General features: G+C 43.0%; 3 protein-coding genes across 4 annotated transcripts in view; 2 read left to right on the forward strand and 1 right to left on the reverse strand.

Annotated features, from left to right (window-relative positions):
* Positions 1 to 1,307: 1,307 nt before the first annotated feature.
* LOC106746502 lies at positions 1,308 to 5,045 on the forward strand. Of its 2 annotated transcripts, none has more exons than XM_014623154.1 (3): positions 1,308 to 1,412; positions 1,894 to 2,594; positions 3,236 to 5,045. In XM_014623154.1, exons 1-3 carry the CDS (start codon positions 1,382 to 1,384, stop codon positions 3,428 to 3,430), a joined length of 927 nt encoding a protein of 308 aa, XP_014478640.1. In that variant the 5' UTR covers positions 1,308 to 1,381; the 3' UTR covers positions 3,431 to 5,045. The 2 variants fall into 2 exon arrangements, with proteins under 2 accessions (XP_014478640.1, XP_014478641.1); XM_014623155.1 differs by having other exon boundaries at positions 1,344 to 1,412; positions 1,902 to 2,594.
* A 949-nt stretch (positions 5,046 to 5,994) lies between these two features.
* LOC106746503 lies at positions 5,995 to 9,394 on the forward strand. The gene is made up of 3 exons (XM_014623156.1): positions 5,995 to 6,566; positions 7,851 to 8,476; positions 9,019 to 9,394. Exons 1-3 carry the CDS (start codon positions 6,539 to 6,541, stop codon positions 9,262 to 9,264), a joined length of 900 nt encoding a protein of 299 aa, XP_014478642.1. The 5' UTR covers positions 5,995 to 6,538; the 3' UTR covers positions 9,265 to 9,394.
* A 349-nt stretch (positions 9,395 to 9,743) lies between these two features.
* Positions 9,744 to 25,053, reverse strand: part of LOC106746501 (plastin-2) — a 41,817-nt gene continuing 26,507 nt past the window's right edge. The window contains exons 2-4 of the mRNA XM_014623153.1: positions 16,433 to 16,863; positions 14,850 to 16,068; positions 9,744 to 14,477 (exon numbers count right to left, since the gene is read on the reverse strand). Of these exons, the coding sequence (XP_014478639.1) occupies positions 14,271 to 14,477; positions 14,850 to 16,068; positions 16,433 to 16,863 (1,857 nt within the window). The 3' untranslated portion in view covers positions 9,744 to 14,270. The remainder of the gene's footprint in view (positions 14,478 to 14,849; positions 16,069 to 16,432; positions 16,864 to 25,053) is intronic.

Below are 25,053 nucleotides of genomic sequence, written 5' to 3' on the forward strand. Positions count from 1 at the left end.
TACGCAATATTATATAATTTATATTGTAAGTGATATAATTAGACGAGCGAGCTGTTGGGGAAAACTTGATTCTTTTTAAATAAGTAATAATTTTAAAGATGTTTGCCAAATATGTCCGCTTCCGGTTTCAGACAAACTCGACGAGTCACATCTTGATGACGAAGAATAAATTCAAGTCATTAACGACGACGGCGGCCATAACGAAGACGGCAAACCAGTTACACGCGATACGGCTTCAAAACATCGTTCTGAAGCTGAAGCGAATAGATCTCGCGCGAAATTCATTGCCGGTAATCTAGAATCCAGCTTCGAGGATCCCGTTCGTGAGACTAGGAACGATTCCAGAAGAGGTGTGACTTAAAATTATATTGCATTCAAGATATGTACAAAAGATTGTGAACAATATAATATGGTTGATGTTTGGAACGATCTTCCAGCGAAAATAAAAAAAATTATTATTCAATTTTAACCTTAATAACAACGCACAAATATACCAAAAATAAGTAAAATTGTACAAAATATATCAATACAAACATAAATAAACAAGAAAAACGGAAATTACGCGCACATGAACATTCACACAAATTAAAATTCCTGCTGAAAGCCCTGATGGCTTGGGCAAACAAATGATAATAGTTTTACACTCCGTGGAACGGTACATGTTAGAAAAAAGAAAGTTTATTGAAAACGAATGCCCGGAAAATATCCATAATCGCCAAAGTTCAAGAGCGCTTAGTCAATTACAAAGATAAAGATTCTACAGACAATCTTAGGATTCTGTGTAAGCAAGCGAGTAATACTCTTATACTATACAGAATGTCCTACATTAGAATAAAAATAATTAGTTAATTATTAGAAAGAACCTAAAAACCTACTATCCATTGTAAAGACGCGCACGAATATTTTTATAAATTTAATATAGAGAGAAGAATTAGTAGGGGTTTCTCCTGAGAAAAGAGAGAGAGAGAGAGGGGAGTTAGTGGGGAGACATAAAGAGAATGTAGAATTCGACGATTATTATATGATAAAATCATTATGCGACAAAATGTGTTGCATTTTAGTTTTTCTTCACGTGCGAGAGATCTCCTTCCGTAATGACATGTTAACGAATGCAAATAAACGACATTACAAACGGCGATAATTTATCAATTATGTCGAGAACCTTGCAAGGCAATTGCAGAGAGTGCGCATCACCAAAGCACCTACCTAGGTACAAAGGCAACGCAGTCAAGTCATCGCGGAAGATAGCTACAAGATTATGAACGGAAACTGTACTTAGAGAAGTTAGGTTCAAAGAGACACACATATATGAATCCACTTATCCGTATAAAGAGAAGATGGATGGCACGTAGAAGCATCAGTCAAACGCGGGATCTCAGTCATGTTAGTGACAATCATACCGTTTTTCTTGGGTACGTTTTTGAAATTTGAGTTTTCACAGCAATCGTTTATCATGCAATTTACATTTCACTTCGAATTGTTTTTTTCGATTCCACGATATGTTTACTTCGCATCAGCCTCAGAATTTCCAAGTTTTCGCTCGGAAACTCGCGTGTTATAATTTTATCGATTCACAGAAATGGTTATTTTGACAATAATCAAGGAGTGCAGTATAGTTACTTTAACGTAAAAATCGTTATGTAAACATCGGTAATTACCTTAAAGCATATACGAAGCGAAATGTCGATCGATCGGTTGTGCTCTCGGCTTTCCCCCAAAAGTAATCGCGCATTTACCGCCATCACATGAGTCTGAGGGATAAATAATTAAGTAACGAGAGTAAAATAAGTCGTCCGCGTCATCGTAGCTGATCCTCATCTGGCGAACAACTCACCATCATCTCATATTAGCCGTGATCTTATATTTTCGCCGGTTATCTCTTCATCATTCCAGCTGCGCAGGTCGCTGTCGATGATCCCAGTCGACAATCGGAATGGGCCATGTACGGTGGCGAGTGCACCTACGAAGTTTTCATAATATCCGTAATCGACAATTATCTCTACGCTTCGATCAAATCCGATTTCAAATGCCGGCTCAAAGCAGAGGACACCCTCAGTTGTCGCTTCCAGAACAAGCGGATCCGGCACACTTATCCGCTGAAAAACGAGACAGGCTTCGTGCCTACGATAAGATTCGTGGGCGGAGAGCCCTTTGAGATCCATTTCAACCTGAGTGGCGTTCAGTACCTGGTGGTGCACAAAACAATTCCCAAGTGGCAACTGGACATGATCAAGGTCATAGTGAGCCAGCTGAATGACAATTTCGAAACGGCGCGGCGTTACCCCCAAATTATCGAAATCCCTGCTAGGGGGAACTCGACGGTGGGTGAGTGCGAAGTTAACGTCACTCTTGGCAGGACCGACAAAAAGCACGACGACGACGATGATGACGAAGAGGACGGTTCCGGCATGAAAGAGAGTGAGGATTTCGAGCTCGGATTTGTGTGGATGCACGACAATTTTGCGCAAACTAATGGCAAGTTCCGCATAAAGAAGATACAACAGCTGAAGGGGTGTCCGCAAAGGACCATCTACTTCTTCTTCAGGAAAAGGAAAGATGACGGTCGCAGTGATGGAGCACTCTACATAGACATGGTACAATTATAGATTAAAACATGACGATGAGATTGCAACCGATGGTAAAATGAAGCTATTAGTAATTTCTAAAGTATTATTCGAGTCGTTTACTCAAAAAGGACCTATTTAATTGTCGAAAATATAATATTATATTATAAAATAATTATATAACATATAAGTTCTATAATATATTATATAATGATATTGTGTAATATCGCACGCATAAATTATTATTATATATAAAAATTATATAAAATTATATAAATTATATAATATTATATATGGTATTTTAGATCAGCACAGACAAATTTAATGAGGGCGTAGAATAGATTAAGGTGAACAAAGAAGTCTTCTGCCATCAGTATATTGAACTTCGAATCTTGAACTTGTTGCTTTAGATTGGGCCACCATGAATAAAAAGTCCATTTTGCGAATACACGCAAATTTTTGAGTTATTAATTAAAGAAGCCTGTTTTCATAACCATTTTCAATAATTAATAACTCAAAATTTTGCTCGTCGTTTGCAAAACGGTAGAGAACTTTTCGTTCACCTCAATTCGTTCTACGTCCTCACTAAGTTTATCTATGTTAATCTGGGACACTCTGTATATATAATTTGACATAATCAGATGCTAATCCTTGTCTTTTTTTGGCTTCAGATCTATTCAACGAACTACATCACGATCACGAAGAACCACTTCATGTCCCGTATGGAAATGACGGGGGTAATGAATACGGCGATCGAGACGCAAGGGATGCAGCTTAAGCAGATGATCGATTTGAAGCTGAGACGAATAGATCTTACGCGAGATTCATTGCCGGAGATCCGGAATCCAACCTCGATCAGTCTGTGACGTTCTTGAGTCTGAAAACGATTTCGGAGGACGCGTCATTCAACCGAATATCTGAATATCTTGAATCCGTGAATATCTTGAGTTGCATTCAAGATATTTACGAATTTCTGATAAATTTCGGACAAATGAGATTTCGATCGTGCACCGTTCAAGAATAAGTAGAACGAAATAGCCGCTGTATAGTTCATTTAATTCTTCGTCGTCGCGTGAAGAGCCCTTATCAGACTAACAATAAGTATTGAAGATCGAGAATTGCGGATTGAAGATTAGAGCTTCGTTGATCGGGGCAAAGCGAACCGAGATCGAAATTAGTCGATTCGTCGAATTTTAACCTTCAATACGCGATCCTCAGCCCTCGATACTTAGGTAACGATCATGTGATTTTTTCCTACGAATGAAAACGTGAAAAGCGAAAAGTTTCCCATAGACTCGACGAGTTCAGCGATCATGCAACTGTTCAAACAATAAAAATGCGGAACTTTTCACTTTCCACGTTTTCATTCCCAGGATAAAGTTATACACAGTAAAGAATCTTGTGTCCAAATGTTAAAATTTTATTGTTTTACCAAATTTTGATTATTATTTCAATGTAAAATTAACATACAACTGATACGTTACCATTTTCGTAACGTTTCCATGTGTTATATTTATGTCAATTTAGTAACTTAATATTTTTTATGTAACGTTTAAAAATGAAATATTATTTCGAATTTTGTTGCCGCAAAAATTAATCTAACATATTGTTGTTATCTCATATTTTGTGTTAAATCGATATTCAAAATTATATATATATATACATATATAAGTGTTAAGATAACACGTTTTATACTTCAATGTTGATTAGATATTAATTTTACTGAATATTATTGATTATATTTTATACGTTCAAATTTACAGACAAGTTGTGTTAATCTCACCTACAGGAACAGTTGTCATCTTAAAACTTAGGCAATACGATATACTAAAACTGAAGTATAACTAAAGCATAGCAAAGTCGTACGATATGTAAAATAGACTCAAAATTCAAAATTGCCGAGTTCGAATCCTATTAATGGTAAGCACATTTTTCAATACGATATTAATTGAATCAATGAAATGGCACGTAATTAAGAAGATTTCAAACATAGTCACTGACGACATCTTAAGAACATGACTAAAAAAAAGTGATAAGTAAATTTTTTTAGCGTGAAAATAGTATTTATTACACATGACATTATAAATTTAATGAATATCAAGTGTTACCATTACGAATAAAATTTAAGTCAAATTAATAGCACGTATTGGAAGAAAATGTATCAGTGTCGACCCATAAACATTTTCAATTTGTGAATAAGCAACACATGAGGTGCGAGTTATTTCGACTCTAAAATTTAGAGCGGACTTTCTGGGACTTCGTGTGTAAAAATGGTTACAATTGACATTTTACTTTTCACCGCGCATGATCGCCGGCCTGGTCTGATAGCGGCTTAAAAGTAGAGACGTCGCGTACCTCCCGCGTTTCGCCAAACGAACGCGCAAGCATAAGCAAAACAAAGCATTGTGTAGTTCGCGACGCACTTACGAGGCATAAATCGTTGGATGTAGCTGCAATAAAGGACCGCTTGAAAGCAGAGAATGGTACGACGACCACCGTCGCCAACACACACCGACACGACCAACTCCTCGCACATTATCGCGGGGCCCTTCACGCCTCTCGCGCGCTCCATTGCCAACGATTGTTTCCGCTACAATTGAGAACTAATTTGATTTCATCCCGCGCGTAACGGGACTTCCGCAGCGCGCTCATTGGATCTCTCCGAGGAACGCTCGCCAGCGTGCAATTCGCCCGCGGGCCGTGCGTCGTTACGCGGAAATATTCGCCGTTCGCGCGATCGGACACTTCCATCGTCGCGTACGTACGACTGTAATTGCGACAATCCGTCGGACGATTTCGAACAAATTATCGCATTACGTCTTACGAGATATAAATTCGTCGCAGTCGAATCGTGGCCGCGACAACGGCGCCGGTTTCGTTAGAAGAGCCTGTTTTCCCAGACAGTGCGAACTTGGTGAAAGATATCGTAGACCCGTGTTAATAGTTGAAACTTGTCTCAGTTCGGAGTTAGATATGCTTCTTTTTCCAGCTGTATCGCGCTTACGAAGGCAATGTCGCGTATTATTCTATGATTCAAATGAAAAATTCCAATCTATTCAGGTCTGAATTCAGACCTGAGTGTCTTTGTCTACGTGAGACAAATTTCAAATAACAATTATTAATGCGGGCCTTAGAGACGACTAAAAATATTAAGATGTCCTTTAGAAGTTCTAGGTTCAGTTGGACGCGTCGAGCTATTTGCGAGACCTTTAATTGTATTAACACGTTCATTACCAAGGCCTATTTCGAGGAACTTTCCTCACAGACGACCTCTTTTCTTACATAAAAGTGTCAAATTTTTAATTTCACTATAATGAAATTAAAGTTATTAATTTATAATGAAATTAAGGTTTTTAATTAATTTTTATTTTAATCATCTTTCTTTAATTATTTAAATTTTATTTATTTTAGTTAATTTTAAATCAATTTTTAATTTACACTAAATTAAAATTAGATTTTGCGTAATTATGTTAAATTAACGTGATAAACTAACTTAGTTTGACAATGTGGAGAACTGGAGAAAAATGTTAGCTATTCCAACGCAATGTGACAACGCCGGTCTCTCGTGAGAAATCGTTGCGTCGCACATGCGTGACTCTGATAGCGAACGTGTTAAAAGTCCGCAGCGGATTCCATTCGGCGGCGCCGACTGCCGCGAGAAAGAACTGCATCATGAATTTTGATGAAAACGTGAGTCGACGATCTCAAATCTAGTTAAATCGTGCTCTTATGAAAAAGAAAAAAACTGAAAAGATCGAGAAGCCACTTGCGCTCTTTATCGTTTATGCCGGCAAATGCGACATGCATACGCGTCGCGTGCAGACGTGCGTCATTCTATAGGGTTCGGACGCAAGCGCTGTTGAACATTATGAGCGTTAAATTATGAGCGTTACGTTCCGATATAAAGGAGCTTGCGAGTGTAAGAAGCGTATTACTGTAGCAAGGCACGCTGCCACGTTGAGATAAACGTCCTGATGATCGTCCTAATTCCGTTCTTCCTAGGTTGGTAAGCCAATAACATAAGACTGCCTGAATCCACATGTGCCATTCGAAGTCATATTCATCTATTCGAGCGCGAAATTGTCCATGATGTGGCGTATATGTGTCGTGTATGTGTGTGTGTGTTGTGTGTGCGACACGGAGAAACTAAGAAACATTTTCGGGGGAGATTTTGGCAAAGAGCACGCGATGGACACGAATGTAAATCATTGAAATCATCCGAATTTCAATATTCAAATTTTGCCCGCGATGTTTTTCAAAAATTTCCCTTACGTACGTTTCTCTTTCCAATTTTCTCTCGAAAGTTCCTTTTCACCACGGATCGCCGCTGGCATCGCAGTTGCCTCCCTCTTGCATTTCAATGTCGCGACTGAAAATTTCCGTACGAGTTCTTAAATATTTGTCGCGTGAGATCGCGTGTTGCACCCTGCTGTCAATGGTGTATTCGAGGTGATACGTGTGAAGATAACGCGAGAAAGTCCATAGTTTCTATTTAATGAACATCATTTGGAACATCATCTGTTTTTCTGTCTGAATTGGCTGCATTAGTTCAAGAAATTTACATACACATTGAAGCGTATGAAGCGTAGTTGTTTAAAGGAGTAAGTTGGCAAAATTGATTATTTCTATTATTTTCTAACAGGTTACAGAATCATGCAGGTAGAGATTTCATAACCATTTTTGATATGTTTGAAATCTTTCCTTGCATGATTCTGTAATCTGTGAGAAAATAGCAGAAATAATCAATTCGACAATTTATCCCTTTAGCCAATACTACACTGTTACCCATGTATCTAACAAAGTTAGAAGTACACGTTGAAATAAAAGCCCTGCGTAAATTACGAGATCGTACCTCGGAATATCCCTCGTAATTACGTAGAGCTTTTATTTCAACATGTTCCTCCAACTTTGGCGATTCATAGTTAACAGTCCCGGTCTCCTCTACGTACAAGATTCTCACGCTTCAGTGTGCATAAATTTCATGAACAAGTGTGGCCGATTCGGCTAAAAAGAACATGCCGACAGTCAAGAGAATTTTCCTCGAGGAGTCACGATCGATTCCTCGAGAAAGTTGAGTCTTCTCGCGTTTTGCATGTTTTTCGCTTCTGAAAATCTTCTGTGAAAGTGAGACCGGACAGTCGACTATTCGCTCGAAGCTCAGGCGCACTCGCACCGGGCGTCTTACCGGTGACGATTTCAAAGGAAAACCCAATCATGAATGAATTATTCATAAACGGCTCGAGATACACACGCTAACCTGGTTAAACGTTCTGTTTATTCGCGCAGCGGCCAACGTGTCCGTCAACGACACGTCGGAATGGACGTACGGGCCGGAGTATTCCTTCAACGTGAACCTGACCTACGTGGTCAAGTCGGACCTGGCGGTCCCAGACCTGGCCAGCATTATGCAGGTGATATCGGCGATGAAGTGCCGGCCGAAGGAGTTGGAGAACAGCTTGCTGTGCCGCCTGCAAAATTCCACGATGTCCGTGAATAAGGACAACACGAGTCGCGAGATCGCGACCGAGCAGATGTTCGAGATCAGATTTAGCGAACGAGGCGTGGAGAGCCTGCTGATCGAGCCGCCGACCTACATGGAAGTCGTCAACTTCATCCGCAAGGTCGCCAGTCAGCTGAGCGTGGGCGCTGACATGAAGCGGAAGATCGGCATGTCGCAGTTCATGAGCCGCGAGAACACGTCGATGGGCGACTGCGCGACCGTGTACAGGATCACGCGCGAGTTACCTGAGACGTCGGAGCCGCTCGAGGTAGCCGAGAACGCCGATTTCCAACTGGTGGTCTTGCCGATGGCGGACGCGAGACCCGGCACGAGCCTCACCATCGAGAAGTCCAGGATGGGCTGCATCAATCCGCCGCGCTATGTCGACTTCTCCATGGGGATACTGAAGATGGTACGTATGGAGCCTGTGTCTATATGTGTATGTGTGTATGTTATTCTCATGTTCCACGTGTTTTTATCTCTTGCAAAAATCAATTGAACAACATTCAAGTTCGACGATTACACGTTGATTGCCATGAGGATCGCCGGTGACACCGGCGCAATGATATCGTAGCGATTCTCATGAATTCACGTATAAAACGTAGTCAACTGCGTAAAACAACGTTAACTATATAATTGACAGAGAGATAATGAAGCGAGCTGACGTTCAGACGTCATTTGACGTCACTTTGATATTTGGGTTGATTCCAGAATTATTCAGTGAATCCATGTAACTGTTGATCTTATCGCTGGAAAGAAATATGTTACAGCACGAGTGTAATTTGCAGCAGAAACAATAGTGTTAGCTCGGTGAAAAAGTTTGTGAGACGTTATTGAAACTTAAATCGAACTTTTCGATCGACCCAATTGAATTAATCTACGTTCAAAAAGGCGATAGATATCATTCATCTCTCGCTCGATCCGATATACATTTTCATCCGGCGATCTTTGTAGAAGAGATTCTACAGCACGATACACGTGGACGGCGTGGACAGATTCGAAAGCTTCACCGAGATAGATGGCAAGCTGAGGCCGCCGACGGAATCCAAAATCTCGTTGAAGATACTCACGTTCACCAGCCAGTTGCGACTCAGCCTGGACAGCATCGAACCGGCGCAGGACCCGCTCCCGTCCGTTCCCTACGGCGAAGTGATCGATCTGAACACGAACAACGATGTACCGATCAACATAATAGATTAGAGACGGACTCTATGCGCGAGTATCTTGTAGATAAACCGTAGAACTTGCAGTCTATACCCGACAAAGCAGAAGAATTGTAAGGGGGCATTAGTAAAAGGCATTTAATAAATAAACGGTAAAGTAAATCAGACATTTCCTGAAAATGGCGCCTTCTCTCCTTGGTTATTTCCCCGGCGTTTGACGTCCTAGTAATCACCAACAGTAATATTACATCAATGTTACATTTCCTCACTCGACAGCGTAATTGTTGCATAATATGTTATATTATATTGCATTTGCATTATTCAGAAGGAAATTATAACATTGATGTTATGTTACTGTTAGTTGGTATTTATCAGGATGTGATGTTACCGAATGTTGGAGATTAGAATCGAAACGGGCATGTCGGAAGGGAAGATTCGTCTGGAAATTCGATTAACTCTGCATGAAATGCGACTCGCTCGCAAACAACTGCGAAGCGATATGACGTCGTACGTAGTAAATTTTTTTTTATTTAAATTACGCATACATTAAATTATAACTAGAACGATGGACGCATGTTCATGTTCTCTCACACATGCACACATGCGCACACATACACGTACAGAAATGGCGTTACACGCGTGTACGTATGTATGCGCGCATACGTGGGTGCGTGCGTACGCGCGTGTGTGTGTGTCTATACGTGAAATTTACGTATACAATGATCATCGCGAATTCAGAGTTACTTCATTGATTGCGATGTACTTAGCTCTAATTAGTCAAATTGCAGATGGCCCTCAAGATTTTAGAAGTCGTGTATTTCGTATACTCGATCCTATACAGAAGACTTTCTGCACCGATTTATACCAAACTGACATGAACGTTCCGAGTCTCGTGTGTCTCCATTTGCCCTCATCTTTCTCTCTCTCTCTCTCTCTCTCTCTCTCTCTCTTTCTTCCTCCCGAACGACGTTTCTTCCCTTTGATCCTCTCACGTATTACACGTGGACGATCAACACGCATTCAATACATTGTAACCACGTTGCGTCCACGTAGCCATTTTGCGACTTCTTCTTTCTTCCTCGGAACAATAATGCAAAAAGACACCTTGAGGAGACAGTGAATCTAACGACAACGAAGTGAATCAATTTGAAGAATCAATACGGATATCTACAAATCGATAATACACATAATTGCACGTTTCGTCTTGCAAGTTTTCAGCGCGCAGACAACTTGCTCATACCTTGCAACGCAATCAGCCTAACAGCTATACACAATAAATGTAATCAATGATCTGTTCTAATTTAAGTCAGTGAAACTTACTCGGTCGCGAAGGCATGCTATGCTTCTTATAAATTTCCATTAACATCCCCCCCCTCGCCACTTGTCTTATACAGTCGTGGACAATAAGGTTGCCCGTTACTTTATGACGCAGTCCGGAACGCAGACGATCCAACGAGAGAAGTTGTTTTGAAAAATTCTCAGAAAACTAGTTCTCTCATTGGGCCATCAGTTGCGCTTCGCACGGCGGCGAAAAAAATAGCGGACGACATTGTTGTCCACGACTGTACGGCAATCTTGAAAATTTGACGCAAATTTTCCAAGTGTACGCGGTATAACGGGGATTGACGCTCTGAAAAGAATTGTCAAAAGAGCTTCAGTCATCTCTCTGTTCTCTCGCGATTAGTTTTCTCGAAATCGACGCTCCCGTCGTGCACACGTGACAGGCGCACGAGACAAGACGTGGCGCGAAGACACGCGTAAGGAGAATCCGCGTGTCCTTATCCCTCACTTGCACAGAGAGCAGCCGTGAATCTATTCTTTTTTTACTTTTACGTTTTATTTCAGCGCTCGCGTGAGTTAGATAAGTACGTTTCTTCCTTTGAATCCGAATCGATTACAAATATCATGCAAACAACGCGTCGGACCGCGTTTTACCTCGGCTACTCATAATGGCACGATTACAATGATTTCTTTCTCCGTGTCGTCGTGTACGTTACACCGTCACGTCACCTGCCGCTTCACCCGCGGTAGTGCACATTGTCGACCCGTCGTCGACCGACGCTTCTCGAATATATAGTACGATTAGTGACATAGAAGATATTATCTCGCTAATAGCGCGTGGAAACAGCAAATTTCAGAGGTGAAGCGTTTAAAAGGCCTTCTCTCTCCCTCCATCCCGGGAGTCTCTTCTTTCGGTCAGAGTCGCGCGGAAATGTAGACAAATTCATCGGTATCCTCGTGTACATACGCCGATACGCATGCAAAATACGAAATACGAGAGTTTGGTGTAGGCTTCGCGCGCGAATCACGCTCGACGCGAGACCCGCATGGGCGGACGATAAATGCACAAGAAACAGAGTTAACGAAGCTTAGACCGTTGGTTCCGACCCGCCGACAGACACCGCGTAAATCACTGAGATTGTGTGTGTGCGTGTTGTGTGTAAGTATGTGCATATATGTGTGTGTGTAAAGCAGTGCCCGAAATTATTTGCATCTTTGAGGCGATTTTTCAAGCTTCGTCTATTTTCCTCTCCCTTGTCTCTCCCGCCCGTCCTTTGTATAGGAGAAAGAAATAACAGGAGAGAGGAGTGTAAAGTTTTTTTAGGTAGTGGGGATAATACGCGTCTATGTCTAACTGAATTAATATCTGACTGATTATCCACAGCAATATGGCGCGTTCTGTTCTTTCTTCGAGGCGCTCTCTGCACTAGGTGCATTTATCTTTCCATCTTTTTTGATCAATGTTACCTGAATAACGTATCTGGCAGAAAGGTGGGGGCGTTCCTTATAAATATTTTAAAGAAAAACAATGCAGCTATTTATGGTTTCCTCCATTCCACGTTCACTATGAAGGCTTCCGATATTCACTGTCAGTATTGGAAATCTATAGTATATGTGATGATACATGAATTGTAGATTTTCAATACTGAAAAGTGAATATTGGAACGCAACCAAAAAACGCCTGGGTAGTCACACCAATATGACGTTATTGTCCTTTCCTTACATTTGCTATGCCAAGGTGTATATCCCTTCCGTTATTTTTTTCCTCCATGATCCCTTGAGCCGTGCGACTGACAATCGTTACGTTCATCTTCAGAGCCGCCAACTTTGCAAGATCTGTGAGGCGTTCCTTCGCATTTCTGAAAAGATCTTATCTTACTGGAACTAATCCTCTGTGCGTGTTTTATTTCTATCGCGCTATCGACACAATTATATTGTTATAATTACAATAGAATCGTAATTTCGATAAAAATCTTCCAATAATATTCAAGAAATACCTCACAGATCTTACAAATTTGTCAGTCTTAGATTTCGTTAACGGTAACTTTTCTCCTATAGCAAAAAAGTAAAAAGTGAAATTTTTTCAAAGTAGAAAACTTACATTTTCTACATCCCCTGAGAGTCGATTATGAATCTTCTTCGCTAGCGTGAGAATTCACGAAAAGGGCGCATTTTCTAATTTAAAACATTTCGCTTGTTATTTCTCGCCCTAGGGGAAGTTATGATCGTCGATATCTGAAGTTATGCGAAGTTATGCGTTTGACTCGACGGGCGGGCGGGAGAGAGAAGAGGAAGAGAGGTGTGACTCCACGAGAATCGCCTCGAGAGTGCAAATAATCCCGAACATTGACATCAAGTAACAGTTTAAATAGATCACAAATCTCTTATGTCTATCGCTATATCAAATATGTATGCATACCTCATGTTAAGTGTGCTATTTACGACTGATAATTCGAGTGTTAGACTATCGCGGTGGATACTCGGTGTATCTGGCACGCAGCCGACGATCTGTCCGGTTAAAATGTGCGCAGGGCGCCCCGGCACCCTCGACCCTTCGACGGCAGTCGAGTCCTCCTTGAGGAGAATTTCGAGGGGGAGCTCACATCGCTCCTCTCTCCTTATACTTCGGTATCCGACATTTTGATTGAACCTCGCGCATTCAGACAGTTTTTCAATACGAGATCGGAGTTGCGAGGTGCGCCCTGTTGCAAGGACACGAAGGATACTTCGCGACGGTACTTAGCCTGTTCTCTTATGTGGTCGCTTCGCGCGATGAAACATTTTCTCTCGGTATAAAATCGGTTTATACAAATCTGTCGCGGTATAACAACAAGTAGTGTGAAAACGAGTGATATGATCGACGCGGAAAACAACGGGAGAAGGAGAATCCCACGTTGGCGCGGACAAGGCTGCGATTTTACGCGTCGACCGCGGCAAACATCGTCGGACAGAGTCGAATTTCTGGAGCGTCCAGAGAAGATGTCAGGGACCCTAGAAATCCCCTATCCGACAACATTCATAGTACGACGCGTGAAATCATAGCAGCCTAAGACACAGTGATCAGTCGTCGCAGAAAAGAGCGTCGTGAGCTCGTGCGATTTCCATACGCGTCGTCAGAAAAGAGCACACTTCCGGCACGAAAAGAGCATCGTGAATCTTGGATGTCCCGAAACGAAACATTACGCTCAATGTGGTCGCGTTTAAACGCCTGCGAGAGAGGCCCGTCTACTTGAAATTCCTTTCAACCTTTAAGTATGCATCCGAGGTATACATATAACATCGCTTTATCCGCGCTAGCGAAATCATTACACGCGCAATACACGCGTTGAGTCTTAATCGAGAAGTGATCCAAGATTCACGGTAACGCGATTCCCTTGATCCAACGCAGCGCGCAATCTTCTCGTTCCTCCTCACGAATTGCCTTAACCCATCGGCCCGGCCTGACGATGGAGGTCGGGAAGTCGCGCTACTACGAACATCCTGCATCCGGTATATCGGCACAGTTTTGCCTGACGAGCGCGAATCCGTAATCCTCGCGGCACTCGTTCGATGAGCGAACGAGAACCGACCTCGTCGGCGGGATCCCCAGGAACTTCCCCTTCTCGTCTCTTCGAAAGAACAAGCTAACCTAGCCTACATATATACAGTTATTACGCTCGCTGAGGCGCGAGGCGCGAACCGCCGCCAGTCGAAAGTCCGCTGTGTACAAAAGTGACGGCACGTGAAGGTGGGGACGCGTCGTCGCTGTCGGGTGGCGCGACATTATTGGCCGTTGTTCATATTGTTGATGTTGTTCTGCTGGTTCTTCACGGAGTCCATGTTGGGGATGTAGTCCATCGCCATCAGGCAGGCGAACACCGTCATCACCATCTTCGGCTTCACTTCGGTGATGTCCTCCGGCAGCGCGTAGACGCGCGCCCCGCACTTCCGGGCCAAGGATATCGCGTATTTGGCGTTGTCCAGGCTCTCCTGCGCAACGAAAATGACCGGTAGTCGTCAATTAGTCACGCCAACGTGCCCGTCGTTGGGAAAACGGGGAAGAAAGGGACGAGATCGATCGATCCACCCAGGCCGGTGTTCCGCCGTTTCCGCACTCGATTGATTTCCGGCCGCTCTCGGCACTGCCGGAGCAGACGGAACTAATTTCCGAGTTCTAATCTCTACGCGTCACGATTTAGTTTTCTCGCCGGGAGAGGTGCGAGATAAAAAGGATCGGATTCTGGCATCTTAGATCGTTCCGGTCGTTCATCACCCTGAAGAAGTGAACTGAAATACTCGCGAAACGTCGAAAACAAATCCGACGGAAAAACTCGAAAGCCAAATTAAGCACTTCATCCTTACCTCCTCGGTTCCACCCTCCTTCACGAGATCGTAGTTCACCGAACCGGGCTTGATGGCGTCGATAAGATCGAGGACGACCTTGCCGTCCGATATCGCGTAATCCTGGAACCCCTTGATACTGCTGGATTTCCCTGCCGCTTGCAGCTTCGAGTTGACCCATTGAACGATCTCCTTCTCGACGAGGGTGCTGCCCTGTGTGCCGGCTAAAGACGTTAGGATCGACAATGTGTACGATCTCATCAACTGCCAGATCAGCGCCAACGTGAGAGTCGCGTTTCCGTCGTTGAGGTCCTGCCCAGCGATGCCCACCAGCGAGAAGTTCATCTGCTTGCCCAGCTCGACCGCGTAATTGCAATTCTCCAGCTTCTCCATGAACTTCCTGAGCTTGGTGAACTTCTTGTGCACCTTGTTCCAGTTCACCGTGCCCGGCTTGATGATGTCGTACAGCTGGAAGATCACCAGACCGTCAGCTAGGTCGGAGTAGAGCCAGTTCACGTGCGGCGCTACGCCCATCGAGTTCATCCAGTTCCTATAGGTCTTCTCCTCCCTCGTCTCCTCCAACGACTCCAGGCCTTCAATGTTGCTCTCGGGCTTGTCGAGTCCCGGGTAATTGTTGAACATGTTGGCGACGAAGGCGAGATTGAGCTTATAGATGCCGTTCACGACGTCGCTAGGCGTGACGAAGCTACGGCAACCCAGCTTCGCCGCTTGCTGGAGCATGATCTCCGCCCTGGACGTGTGATTCGGCTCCATCAACGCTTCTAAGGTGACACCGGTTGTGCTGGGTGCGATCTGCTTGATGAGGTAAGTATAGATCTCGGAGTCCGTTATGTCAGACTGGAAGTTGTTGCACCTTCTGGCGATGCCAGCGTTCTCTAAGTGATGATTCACCCATCTGAGCAGAATGGACTCCGGAGAGAGCTTCAGCAGATCTTCGATACGCTCGCCGTCCTGCAAAAGCGTAGCCAGACCAGGGCAGTTCTCCAGAGTGATCTGATTGAACAGACCAATCCGGATGATCTGCCACAGTAGACCCAGCACCAAATGCGGCGAGCCTTTCGTGAGGTCGTGGGCGTCGATGTTTATGATATTGCAGCCTATAGCCTGGGCCGAGGACAGAGCCAGCGTCAGGTTCTCGTGTTTCTTGTACAGCGTCAAACTCTTCTTGTTGATGGTCCGCTCGTCGATGGTGTCCGGGCAGGAGTGATTGATTATTTTGCTGCAACGCGAATGAGAAATTAGTCCTCCAGCGAATCGATATTTTCTATACTCGACGTTTCGTCAACCGAAGCGAATCAAAATATATAATTCCGAGAGATACATGTCTCCATATTTATAAACGAATCTAAATTGATAAACGTCTTGCGAAAGGTCACCTTCGATCGACGTGAGAAATAAATTTGAAATGAATTAGAACATTCAGCTAGTTCTAGCATAGTATATTTTCTTCGACATTTTCGTCGAAGAAAATGGATTGATCGAAAAATCTGACATTAAAAATAACGTGGTAGAAATGAGGCATCCTGTGTAAATAAAAACCACACCGTCAGAGCTGCGCCGAAGGATATAAGTTAGACACGTACCAGAGTAATATTCCGTCCTTGACTTTTTCGTAGAGCATCTTGCCTTCGGGATCGATCGGCAGCAGGTGCTTCAGATCGGGATCGTGGGAGAGATTAGTGTTGATCCAGTCGCTGAACGCCAACTGCTCCTCCAGCCTGACAGAATGCGTGGTGCCCTCGCTAGACGCCTCGGAGATTCCGCCCAGAGTTTCGAGGTTCTCCTTCTTCGAGACTACTTGCTTGAACGTGGAGCCGAGTTCGTTGGCCTTCAGCTCCTTGCAGAGCTTCTCGAACTCCTCGAACGAGAGCCGACCTCTGTGCTCCAGCCGTTGCTTGTCGTCGTATTCCTCGATCATCTGGCGCACCTTGTAGCCCGGCATCTTGAAGCCGCACACATCCAGCGCGTTGCGCAGCTCGGTGACGTTGATGAAGCCGTCTCCATTCGCGTCGATCTGTCGATCAGGAAAAGAAAAACGTCAAGCGTCCTGCCGGTGGTACGTTGCGAGCACTGGCGTTCCGAGATTTACACGAAGGCGGACAAATTTTATAACTTCCGATAATAATTTTACTATACAATAATAAGGAAAATCCGATTTTATCATTTATTCGATCCTCATCTAATATTCATTTTCAACTTCCTCTTTTCTAGAAATATATAAATAATAATAAGAAAACATGAGACTTCGAACTCGAATGTATCGAACGGTTGATTCGCTCTCGATCGGTATCGGGATTTGATTCGCGAGTCTCTTCTTTTTTCGCGCTTGCACCGATCGAATGCGAATAACTTACGCAAGATATAAACATTTCCTCCCGTACCAGTTTTTTCCCGCGCGGCTAGGGTTGAGTAACGATCGCGTCGGCCGAATAATAGCTGAAATCGAACTTGCGACATCATCCTCGACGACGGTACGGCCGAACGAGCTATTACAGCAGCTTTGCCGCGACGCGACTTCCGTTCGTCGTACGGAAGCACTCTGCACGACTATTAGCGGAGACGAACGATTGCATACATGCAGATAATAAAATGCAATTAATTTAATGACGTAAAGGCGCGTGGTAACGAACGTTAACAAGTTTCGTAAGGCACCGCGATAATCAAAGGATAACGCTACTTGTAATCGAACGGATGTGAGAACCCTACCGCATTAAACGACGGCTCGCTCTATTGTGCAGTGATTTCTTTGTTTCTTCAACCGCGGGGCGGTTGATACACGGCGGATGTGTGCTTCAACGTAATCACTTTTGCTCTCAGGCGCGAAAAGGGGAAGAATCCGAAATTGAGAATGCGATTTGCATTCGCGGTCATTCACCGATCACCGTTGCAAAATCTGCGACGTATGGATTTGTTTACAGGAACTGTAAAAAGCACGGTACCAGGAGAAGCGACCGGGAGGGAATCGTATCTATCAACAAATTCGGGATTTTGATATTTCGTGAGCAAGAAATTCAGATAGTATCCTAATGCCAAATTTAAACGAGCAACTCATTGTTTTGCGACGGTTTACTGTCGTAACGTTGCATGCCGAGAGACTCTACGCTGTTGTCTGAGCTTGTTTCGCGAACAAATTTAGAACTTGGATACTTTCAGAGCAACAAATTCAGGTATCACTTCAGTATCAAGTTTAAGCGAGCAACTCAGCTTTATCTGATAGTTTAATCTCCTTTGTATGCTATCTTTGTACGCTAAGAAGTTTCCCACTGTTCTTTAAGCTTATTTCGCGAGCAACAAAATCAAGACTATCATATTTTGCGAGTAAGTAATTAACAACAAATTCCTATATTATTAAGTTGAAATTTGTTGCTACATATGTATACTGTCCCGCTAACTTGATCTTCCTTTAGCGGAATATTATTAAATAAGAAACTAACATAGTAACAAATTTTTTCATTGGCAACTTCTTAGCAATAAATGAACAACAAGTAAAAATATTAGAGTTGGTTCTGCTGATTTTGTTCCGATAAGACATCGAAACGCTGTCCATTGTCTGGTAGGTCCAACCCGAATTCATTTTCCAGTGTGGAGATCTCTCCTTTATTGCGAACAGTCACCGTATTTTCCAAAATATTCTTTGCTTTCGAACATCTTTTGTTCCCGATATTTCTGTCCCAGGCAATAAAAACGCGTATCTGGGTAAGCACCGTAAATCCTTATCTCGGCCGTTGGTCTCCTTTTGGTTTTACCGACTGCTCGCTTTCGCTAGTAAAAATCACACCACCTATTGGAATACGAAGATCGATCGCCGGATTTTACGGCTGGTCTCGTCTGGTTCGTCGCTCTTGATAGCAACAGCTCTCTCTCTCTCTCTCTCTCGTCCAAGCCCGGAAATAAGGCACTCGAGTTAAATTCCCCACGTTCAATATTAACGTCGCGGTACACGCGCGCTCGTAAAGTCTCGCGTCCGTCGCGGCGGAGTCCCGTAAGAAAGCGCGTTGCGTAAGAAACGCACCCACGATGAGCGCCGAGTGCGAGAAAGAAATCCAGGTCGCGAGAAAAATTCCGCTAAGATCCGCGAGCGTATCCAGACACCGCTGGTAGACACCGCAATTTTCGCGAGAACAATAGGCATACGGTAACGACGAGCAGGAGGAAGAGGAGGAGGAGGACGACGTCGACGACGGGAACGGCCATGTACGCGAGGAGGCTTCTTGGAAGACCGCATCGGGGTCAATCGGCAGTTCCTTATGTCCATTCTTGAGAAATGCTCGCGAGAGCTCGATTCGTCGAGAGCGGCTAATTAACATTTCATTCCCGGCGGACTCGCGAAGCGCTCGAATCGGTCGCGAATGTAAAGCGCTCGAGGAGATCAACGTCGGCGATCGTATGACGGTGATGTGAACGAGAGGAGGCCGAGACGCGCGATTTATGCGAGAAAATCAGCGAGCATGAATCAGACCCGAGTTTATTCACGCGGCACTACGCAAATCCGCCGCTTAGCCACTCGACTTCGTTAATGAACGCGACTAATCGAGCGGACTCGGAATAGAACTCGCGGACGTGCGCACATGGCTTTTCTCGCTTTTCTCTGGACCCTCGGTGCATCATTACACCTCATCGGAGTCAATTTTAGCCATTGAGCTGCGTCAGTTAGATTAGCGCTGTCATTCAGTCATCGAAACAAAAAAGGAGTGAAATAGCTTGACGAGTGACTGCTTCTTGGCGGAAAGTGACAAAAAGTGACTTCTCAGACATGAAAATAGCAACTAAAAGTGATATTTTTTGTTATATTCTAAGAGTAACTAAGGTCACTTAAACGAAAAAATAACACTTACTCTTATCTTCTTAAACTTATCTTTGGATAACTTAACGTATAGCAACCATTTTTTCACATTTTTTTTACGGTTGAAAGTTTATAACAAAGAAAGAACAAAATTGTACCGAAAAAGATGCTAGATTCAAGTAAATAATTACTCCAATTCCTTAGCAAATTTTTATTTGAATCAAGTAATATTTATTTTTGCGCCGCAACCGATATTACATTAAATAATTAATTGCAAAATCTTGCAATTGCCACGTACCGATAATTAATCCACGGTACCTCATCTGCATTTAAAAATAATGCGTGTAACTTCACAACTACATTAAACTATTTCACTAATCCTCATTTTCTTTAATAATTATATCTGTAACTTTATGCTGCATTCTCTGTTTCCTTAAGTATTTCATTAACTAGATCTCAAAAATATTGCTTATCAATTACGATTTCTTTTCTTGTAATATGTATCGAGGGGATTTCCCCGTTAATAAAAGTTATTATTATTATTAATGATTGAGTATCACTTTCGTGGAAAAAGATTATCTTTCAAGAGAAGAGACATCTTAGAATGGTATCTAGAAAAAAATCAGATGCAACGACAAATTTTCTCCGAATACATTGGGATATTATACAGGAGAAAGGTCTTTATCGAGCACGACGCGAGCACGACGCAGAATTCTCCCTTAATTAGTGCAATTTAATTCCATTTTACGGTATATCGACTGTCCTTGACAACGTATCATGTGACAGGGTTCCAGCGAAAGCATCTAATTAGTCGAGAGGATTCGTATTACGATCGAAAACGTGTCTGCCTGGTAACGAAAATTCGTTATGCAAACGCGAGTTTGCATAACGAATTTTCGATACTTTTCCCAGTATCTTACGCTTTTCCCGAACAGAAAGACATCGCTGAGTTAACGCCCTGAACAAAGTGACTTTATCGAGACTATCGTCTCGCGTTAGCAAGAGAGCGTGCCGCGAGAAAACCGGAGAAAATGAAAGCTGAGTGCACTCACTAACTTAAATAGCTGTTCGAAATCCTGAAAGTACTCCTCCACGACGTCCCATAGTTCCAACTTATAAATTTCCATGTCGACGGCGGACAGAGGAGGATCCCGGCACGCGGAAAAGAAGATCAGAGTTGCGCCACACACAAGAACATACTGGCGCGACGGTATCGTCGCGCTGGCTTATCGGTCTTATCGATTGCACGATAACGCGGAAATGGGATGTAAGTGAAAAAATCGCGCACGCGACATCCCTAGGAGAATCGATCGAGTGCACTCTACGCGAACCGCACAGAAAACAATCGGCTTATTGAGTTTTTCACAAAAAGTCCAGAGAAAAGCCGTCAAAAATTCAAACATCAACATCTAAGCTGATCAGAAGTCCAAATCTTTTCTTCAGGATATGCACTTCTTCGATAGTTTTATTATATCATTTCATACATTAATATTGATATAATAATATATGATTTTATTTATTTATTATTATTATTGTCATTTTCGCAACCATTTATCGGAGCCAGCTGTCATTAGCTTTCTCCAATTACTCAAGAATTCTGAATTTCTCGGTAGTTCCGGGTTGTTCCTCACTCCGAAAAAATGAACTGAAATATTCACGAAATATTGGATACAAATCCATGAAGGATGTCAACTCGAAAATCAAACCGCACAAGTAAAAAGTATCACTTTAAATTTGTCTGTTTCACTCGCGTGGCGTCGACGATGTGTCGAATAATTTCCATCGTTCTCTCGCGGTTTAACCGGATCAAACGTCACCGGTTGCGCAAAGACGCGTTAGGCCTCTCTCGCGGCGACTCACGGTCCTCTCGGTGATTATGCGCTGGCCGGATTACTCTCGGAAGAACTGTCGGCGAGAGCCGGTCAGATAATCAAATAATCCTGCGTCTCCGTGGTGTCACGACACGACCGGATACGATAACGGCCGAACGACAAAGTTACACGTGTCTTCGCGAACAACGTAATCCAGCTCGATGACATGCCTATCGATGATTTCATAATGGTACAATGCAGTGGCGAAGATAAGATACACAGTAGCGGCTGTGGAAATATCTACATTAAAACCGCGTGATTTTTTCCCTTCTTTTTTATTGCATAGTAATAACAGCGTCGCGTTGAGTGCTTTACGGGACGCACGATGCGAGCAGATATGTTATCCAATTTTTACGTGTGTCTATACCATAGCATACGGAGGCTCGATATGCGTCGAGTATCTAACAAAATATTTATCCTGCCTCTTTGTGCGGTATATTATGCACTTTTCGTCACACCGTTATCTCTATCGCGCACTTTTAAAACATGTCTCATCAAGCATTAAATAAAATTTACATTCATTTATATATATGTATAATCACGATGAGTATCTGAGATAAGTATTGACGTGCACACTAAAAAGAAAAAAGAAAAAAAATATATATATATATATATTGCTATATTCAAATAAATAATTACTCTACTATTTGAGAAGAAATTTCTAGATTAAGCAAATATTACTTGAATTTAGCACTTTTTGGTTACATCCAAATATGTTTACTTAACCAAAATAAAATGTACTTAATTCAAGTAAAAATTTGCTCAGAATTATTGGAGTAATTATTTATTTTAATGTAATATTTTGTTCTTTCAGTGTATCGTATAAAACGTTTATTGCGATCGGTCTTTTGGCTTTTGTTTTCGTGTGCGTAGTGAATGCTGCTGCGAATTTCTGCGAATGTCTTTATGTGAACACAGCAATTAGTAATTTAGAAAATTAGATTAGTAATTTAATAAATTAGATTAATTTATAGTTTTAATTTCCTTAGATGGCTAGATATCAATATCAGTTGCAAAGTTGTTGTTGTCTAGCCTTTTGGCCATCCAACTGTACTTTTCCTTTGATTTTTCTAACGTTATCTACGCTATATGTAAATTGGTTGACCAATAAAGTATTATTTTTATTATTATTATTTTGCTTCCTACTTTGCAAACGCGGTATATCTTTTCTCCTTTTCTTTGTTTTCACGTCGATGCAATGAACACTTTACGTTTTCCCATAAAACCATCTTTCACCACATCGAGAAAAAGACAGACAGACAGACAGACAGAGAGAAAGAGAGAGAGAGAGAGGACATTTGCAAAACGCGAGGACATTATACGCGAGGTGCTCCTTTGACGCGCTTCTTCCGTATGCATAACGGCTGCGGTGCCGTAACCAAGAGCGAGGCATCGGCGACGCAAAAGAGAGTAAGAAAGCCCGATAACTCAACGTTTACTGCCGTCGCAATGTGACGTTTCCGCGTGAAAACGTGTGATCTCGGCCGTCGTCGCTGCCTTTTCCCGGCGTTTTGCGTCTCGTGATGGAAATTCACGGTGATTTGCGGACGCACCGGCGGGGAACGCACTGTGGCGGCGTCTTCTGCGCGTATCAAGCGATGAATGGAATCCGGAAAACGAACAGCAAACGAATCAATTGAGCGCGAATACGCGCGCTGTTTCGCCACGAACGGACTTCCCCCCCCCCCCTTTCTCANCAAGCGGTGAGACACAGAACACGCTATTGTCGCATACTGTGACATCGAACGAATGCGAATTAAAAATATGACGGAAATAAAAATAAAGTAAATGAAATGTTAGACAATTATAACGTACATTACAATTCTAATGTACGTAATTTTTTCGTAAAAAGAAACCGAAGAAATCCGTGGAAAAATGGAAGAAACCGGTTTTTCCTTTAAAATAACAATGTTTCCTTAAGAAAAACACATTACGTGTACAGTTAAAACAGGAAAAACCACATAACGATGCAGCTTATACGTTTATTGTCAATCGTTCGAGTGAAAGAAAGACAGAATCAAACGTGTACTTTGTACTCGTAAATCGAATTACTGGACGGTGAGATTAGAGCGATTCTTAACTTCGTAGACGCGATTTTCGTCATTGACGCGTTCGATATCAGACGATAACGCATGAGTTTCCCGGCGATTCTCGCACACCGGTCTCCGAGAGCGCAAGTTCCGCGCACCTGGCATTGTGCACCTGCCCTCGTCGGAGTCAGCGAAGCCGAAGGAGCCTCGGGCCACGTTCCTATAACGAGCGAGACGGCGTCTCCGATTGTTCCTTAGAGCTCCGGGAGCAACATATCGCCCGAAAATCATTCCGGAGAGAACTCGATATCGTGACGATACGTGACGAGAGGGAAATCTCCGATAATTCGAAGGTAACGCACAGGATGGAAGCAGACACGATTTCCAGGTCGAGACCGGAAGCTGCGTTGATAATTGTTTTTTCAGAAGAACAAACTTATCGTATCCTGTGCGTCGTAAAAATAACCACAGATAAGACGCGGGGGAAATATGTGTCATTCGGCGCGCAGAATTCAGTGTGCGAACACTCGCGAAATCCACTTGGCGTCGTTCACGTTCCGGGCGGGCTGAGAGATGCGAAATCCTAAGCTCTTGGAGATCGAACGCGTCTTATTTTCGCACGTTTGACACATTTACACGGGGGGATCTCCCCCTCTTTCTTTCTGCTACAACGTGTTATCATAAACTCGTTTCGCGAAGCAAACTGGAGCAGTCCGCGCGCGCGCACGCGACCATTTTGCATTCAATCGCGCTTCATGAATTTTTTATCCGGAGCTCGATAAATACACATACACACACCGAATATACGTCTTACTTACTCCCAGGCTGTTTCTAATGCCTCACTTACACCAACTCTCTCGATTCGCGAGCGTTGCGTTCGATTTACATTCGAGAGTGCCGAACCTTTTCTCCTTCGCGTGTCGGCGGCCTATCGGCCGGTTCTCACGTTTTCTTTCTTCGTAATTCGCGATCGGCCAATTATTCATGATACGCGCATTTCTCTCTCGTTCTCTCTTTCTCTTTCTTCTTCTCCCTTACACGCGAAACATGATGATCAACGCGCCAACGAAGCGCGAAGTTGCAATCGCGGCAGTAAATTCCCCTTTTTTGCTTCTCAATTCGCACGAATATTTGGCGGAAGAAAGATAGAAAAGAAAAGATAGATGGATTTATAAAAAGAAAGAGAAAGAGAGAGAGAGAGAGAGAGAGAGAGGAGGGGAGAAGAGGGAGATATGCGTTTAATATAATTTTAGGGCGAGACCCTTTAAAAATATTGCAGTAGATAAAATTTCTCGCTGATGAAATAAAATAATATTACTTAAAATTATTTTTAATTGACAGAGATTTTAGGAAGGGGGGAAATTAGAGTTAGATTTAGATTATTAGAATTAAGAGTCGTGTTTCAAATGCGTTGAGAGCTCGAAGAAAGGTCACTGGTATAGTTGTGATCGACTTACGGAAGGTTTACGAACTGGCTCTTTGTTGGTGCGAGTACGAATAAAGTTCAGAGAGAGAGAAGG

This window comes from Dinoponera quadriceps, unplaced genomic scaffold (genome assembly GCF_001313825.1).
Source record: "Dinoponera quadriceps isolate SergipeBrazil2010 unplaced genomic scaffold, ASM131382v1 scaffold1850, whole genome shotgun sequence".
Classification (NCBI taxonomy): Eukaryota; Metazoa; Arthropoda; class Insecta; order Hymenoptera; family Formicidae; genus Dinoponera; species Dinoponera quadriceps.

Bases quoted from the DNA above. Each gene is read 5' to 3' on its own strand.
- LOC106746503 (XM_014623156.1), top strand. From the start codon at position 6,539: ATGATCGTCCTAATTCCGTTCTTCCTAG. The intron at 6,567-7,850 runs GTTGGTAAGCCA...TTATTCGCGCAG, and splicing joins CCTAATTCCGTTCTTCCTAG to CGGCCAACGTGTCCGTCAAC. The intron at 8,477-9,018 runs GTACGTATGGAG...CGATCTTTGTAG, and splicing joins CCATGGGGATACTGAAGATG to AAGAGATTCTACAGCACGAT.
- LOC106746502 (XM_014623154.1), top strand. From the start codon at position 1,382: ATGTTAGTGACAATCATACCGTTTTTCTTGG. The intron at 1,413-1,893 runs GTACGTTTTTGA...TCATCATTCCAG, and splicing joins AATCATACCGTTTTTCTTGG to CTGCGCAGGTCGCTGTCGAT. The intron at 2,595-3,235 runs GTACAATTATAG...TTTTGGCTTCAG, and splicing joins GAGCACTCTACATAGACATG to ATCTATTCAACGAACTACAT.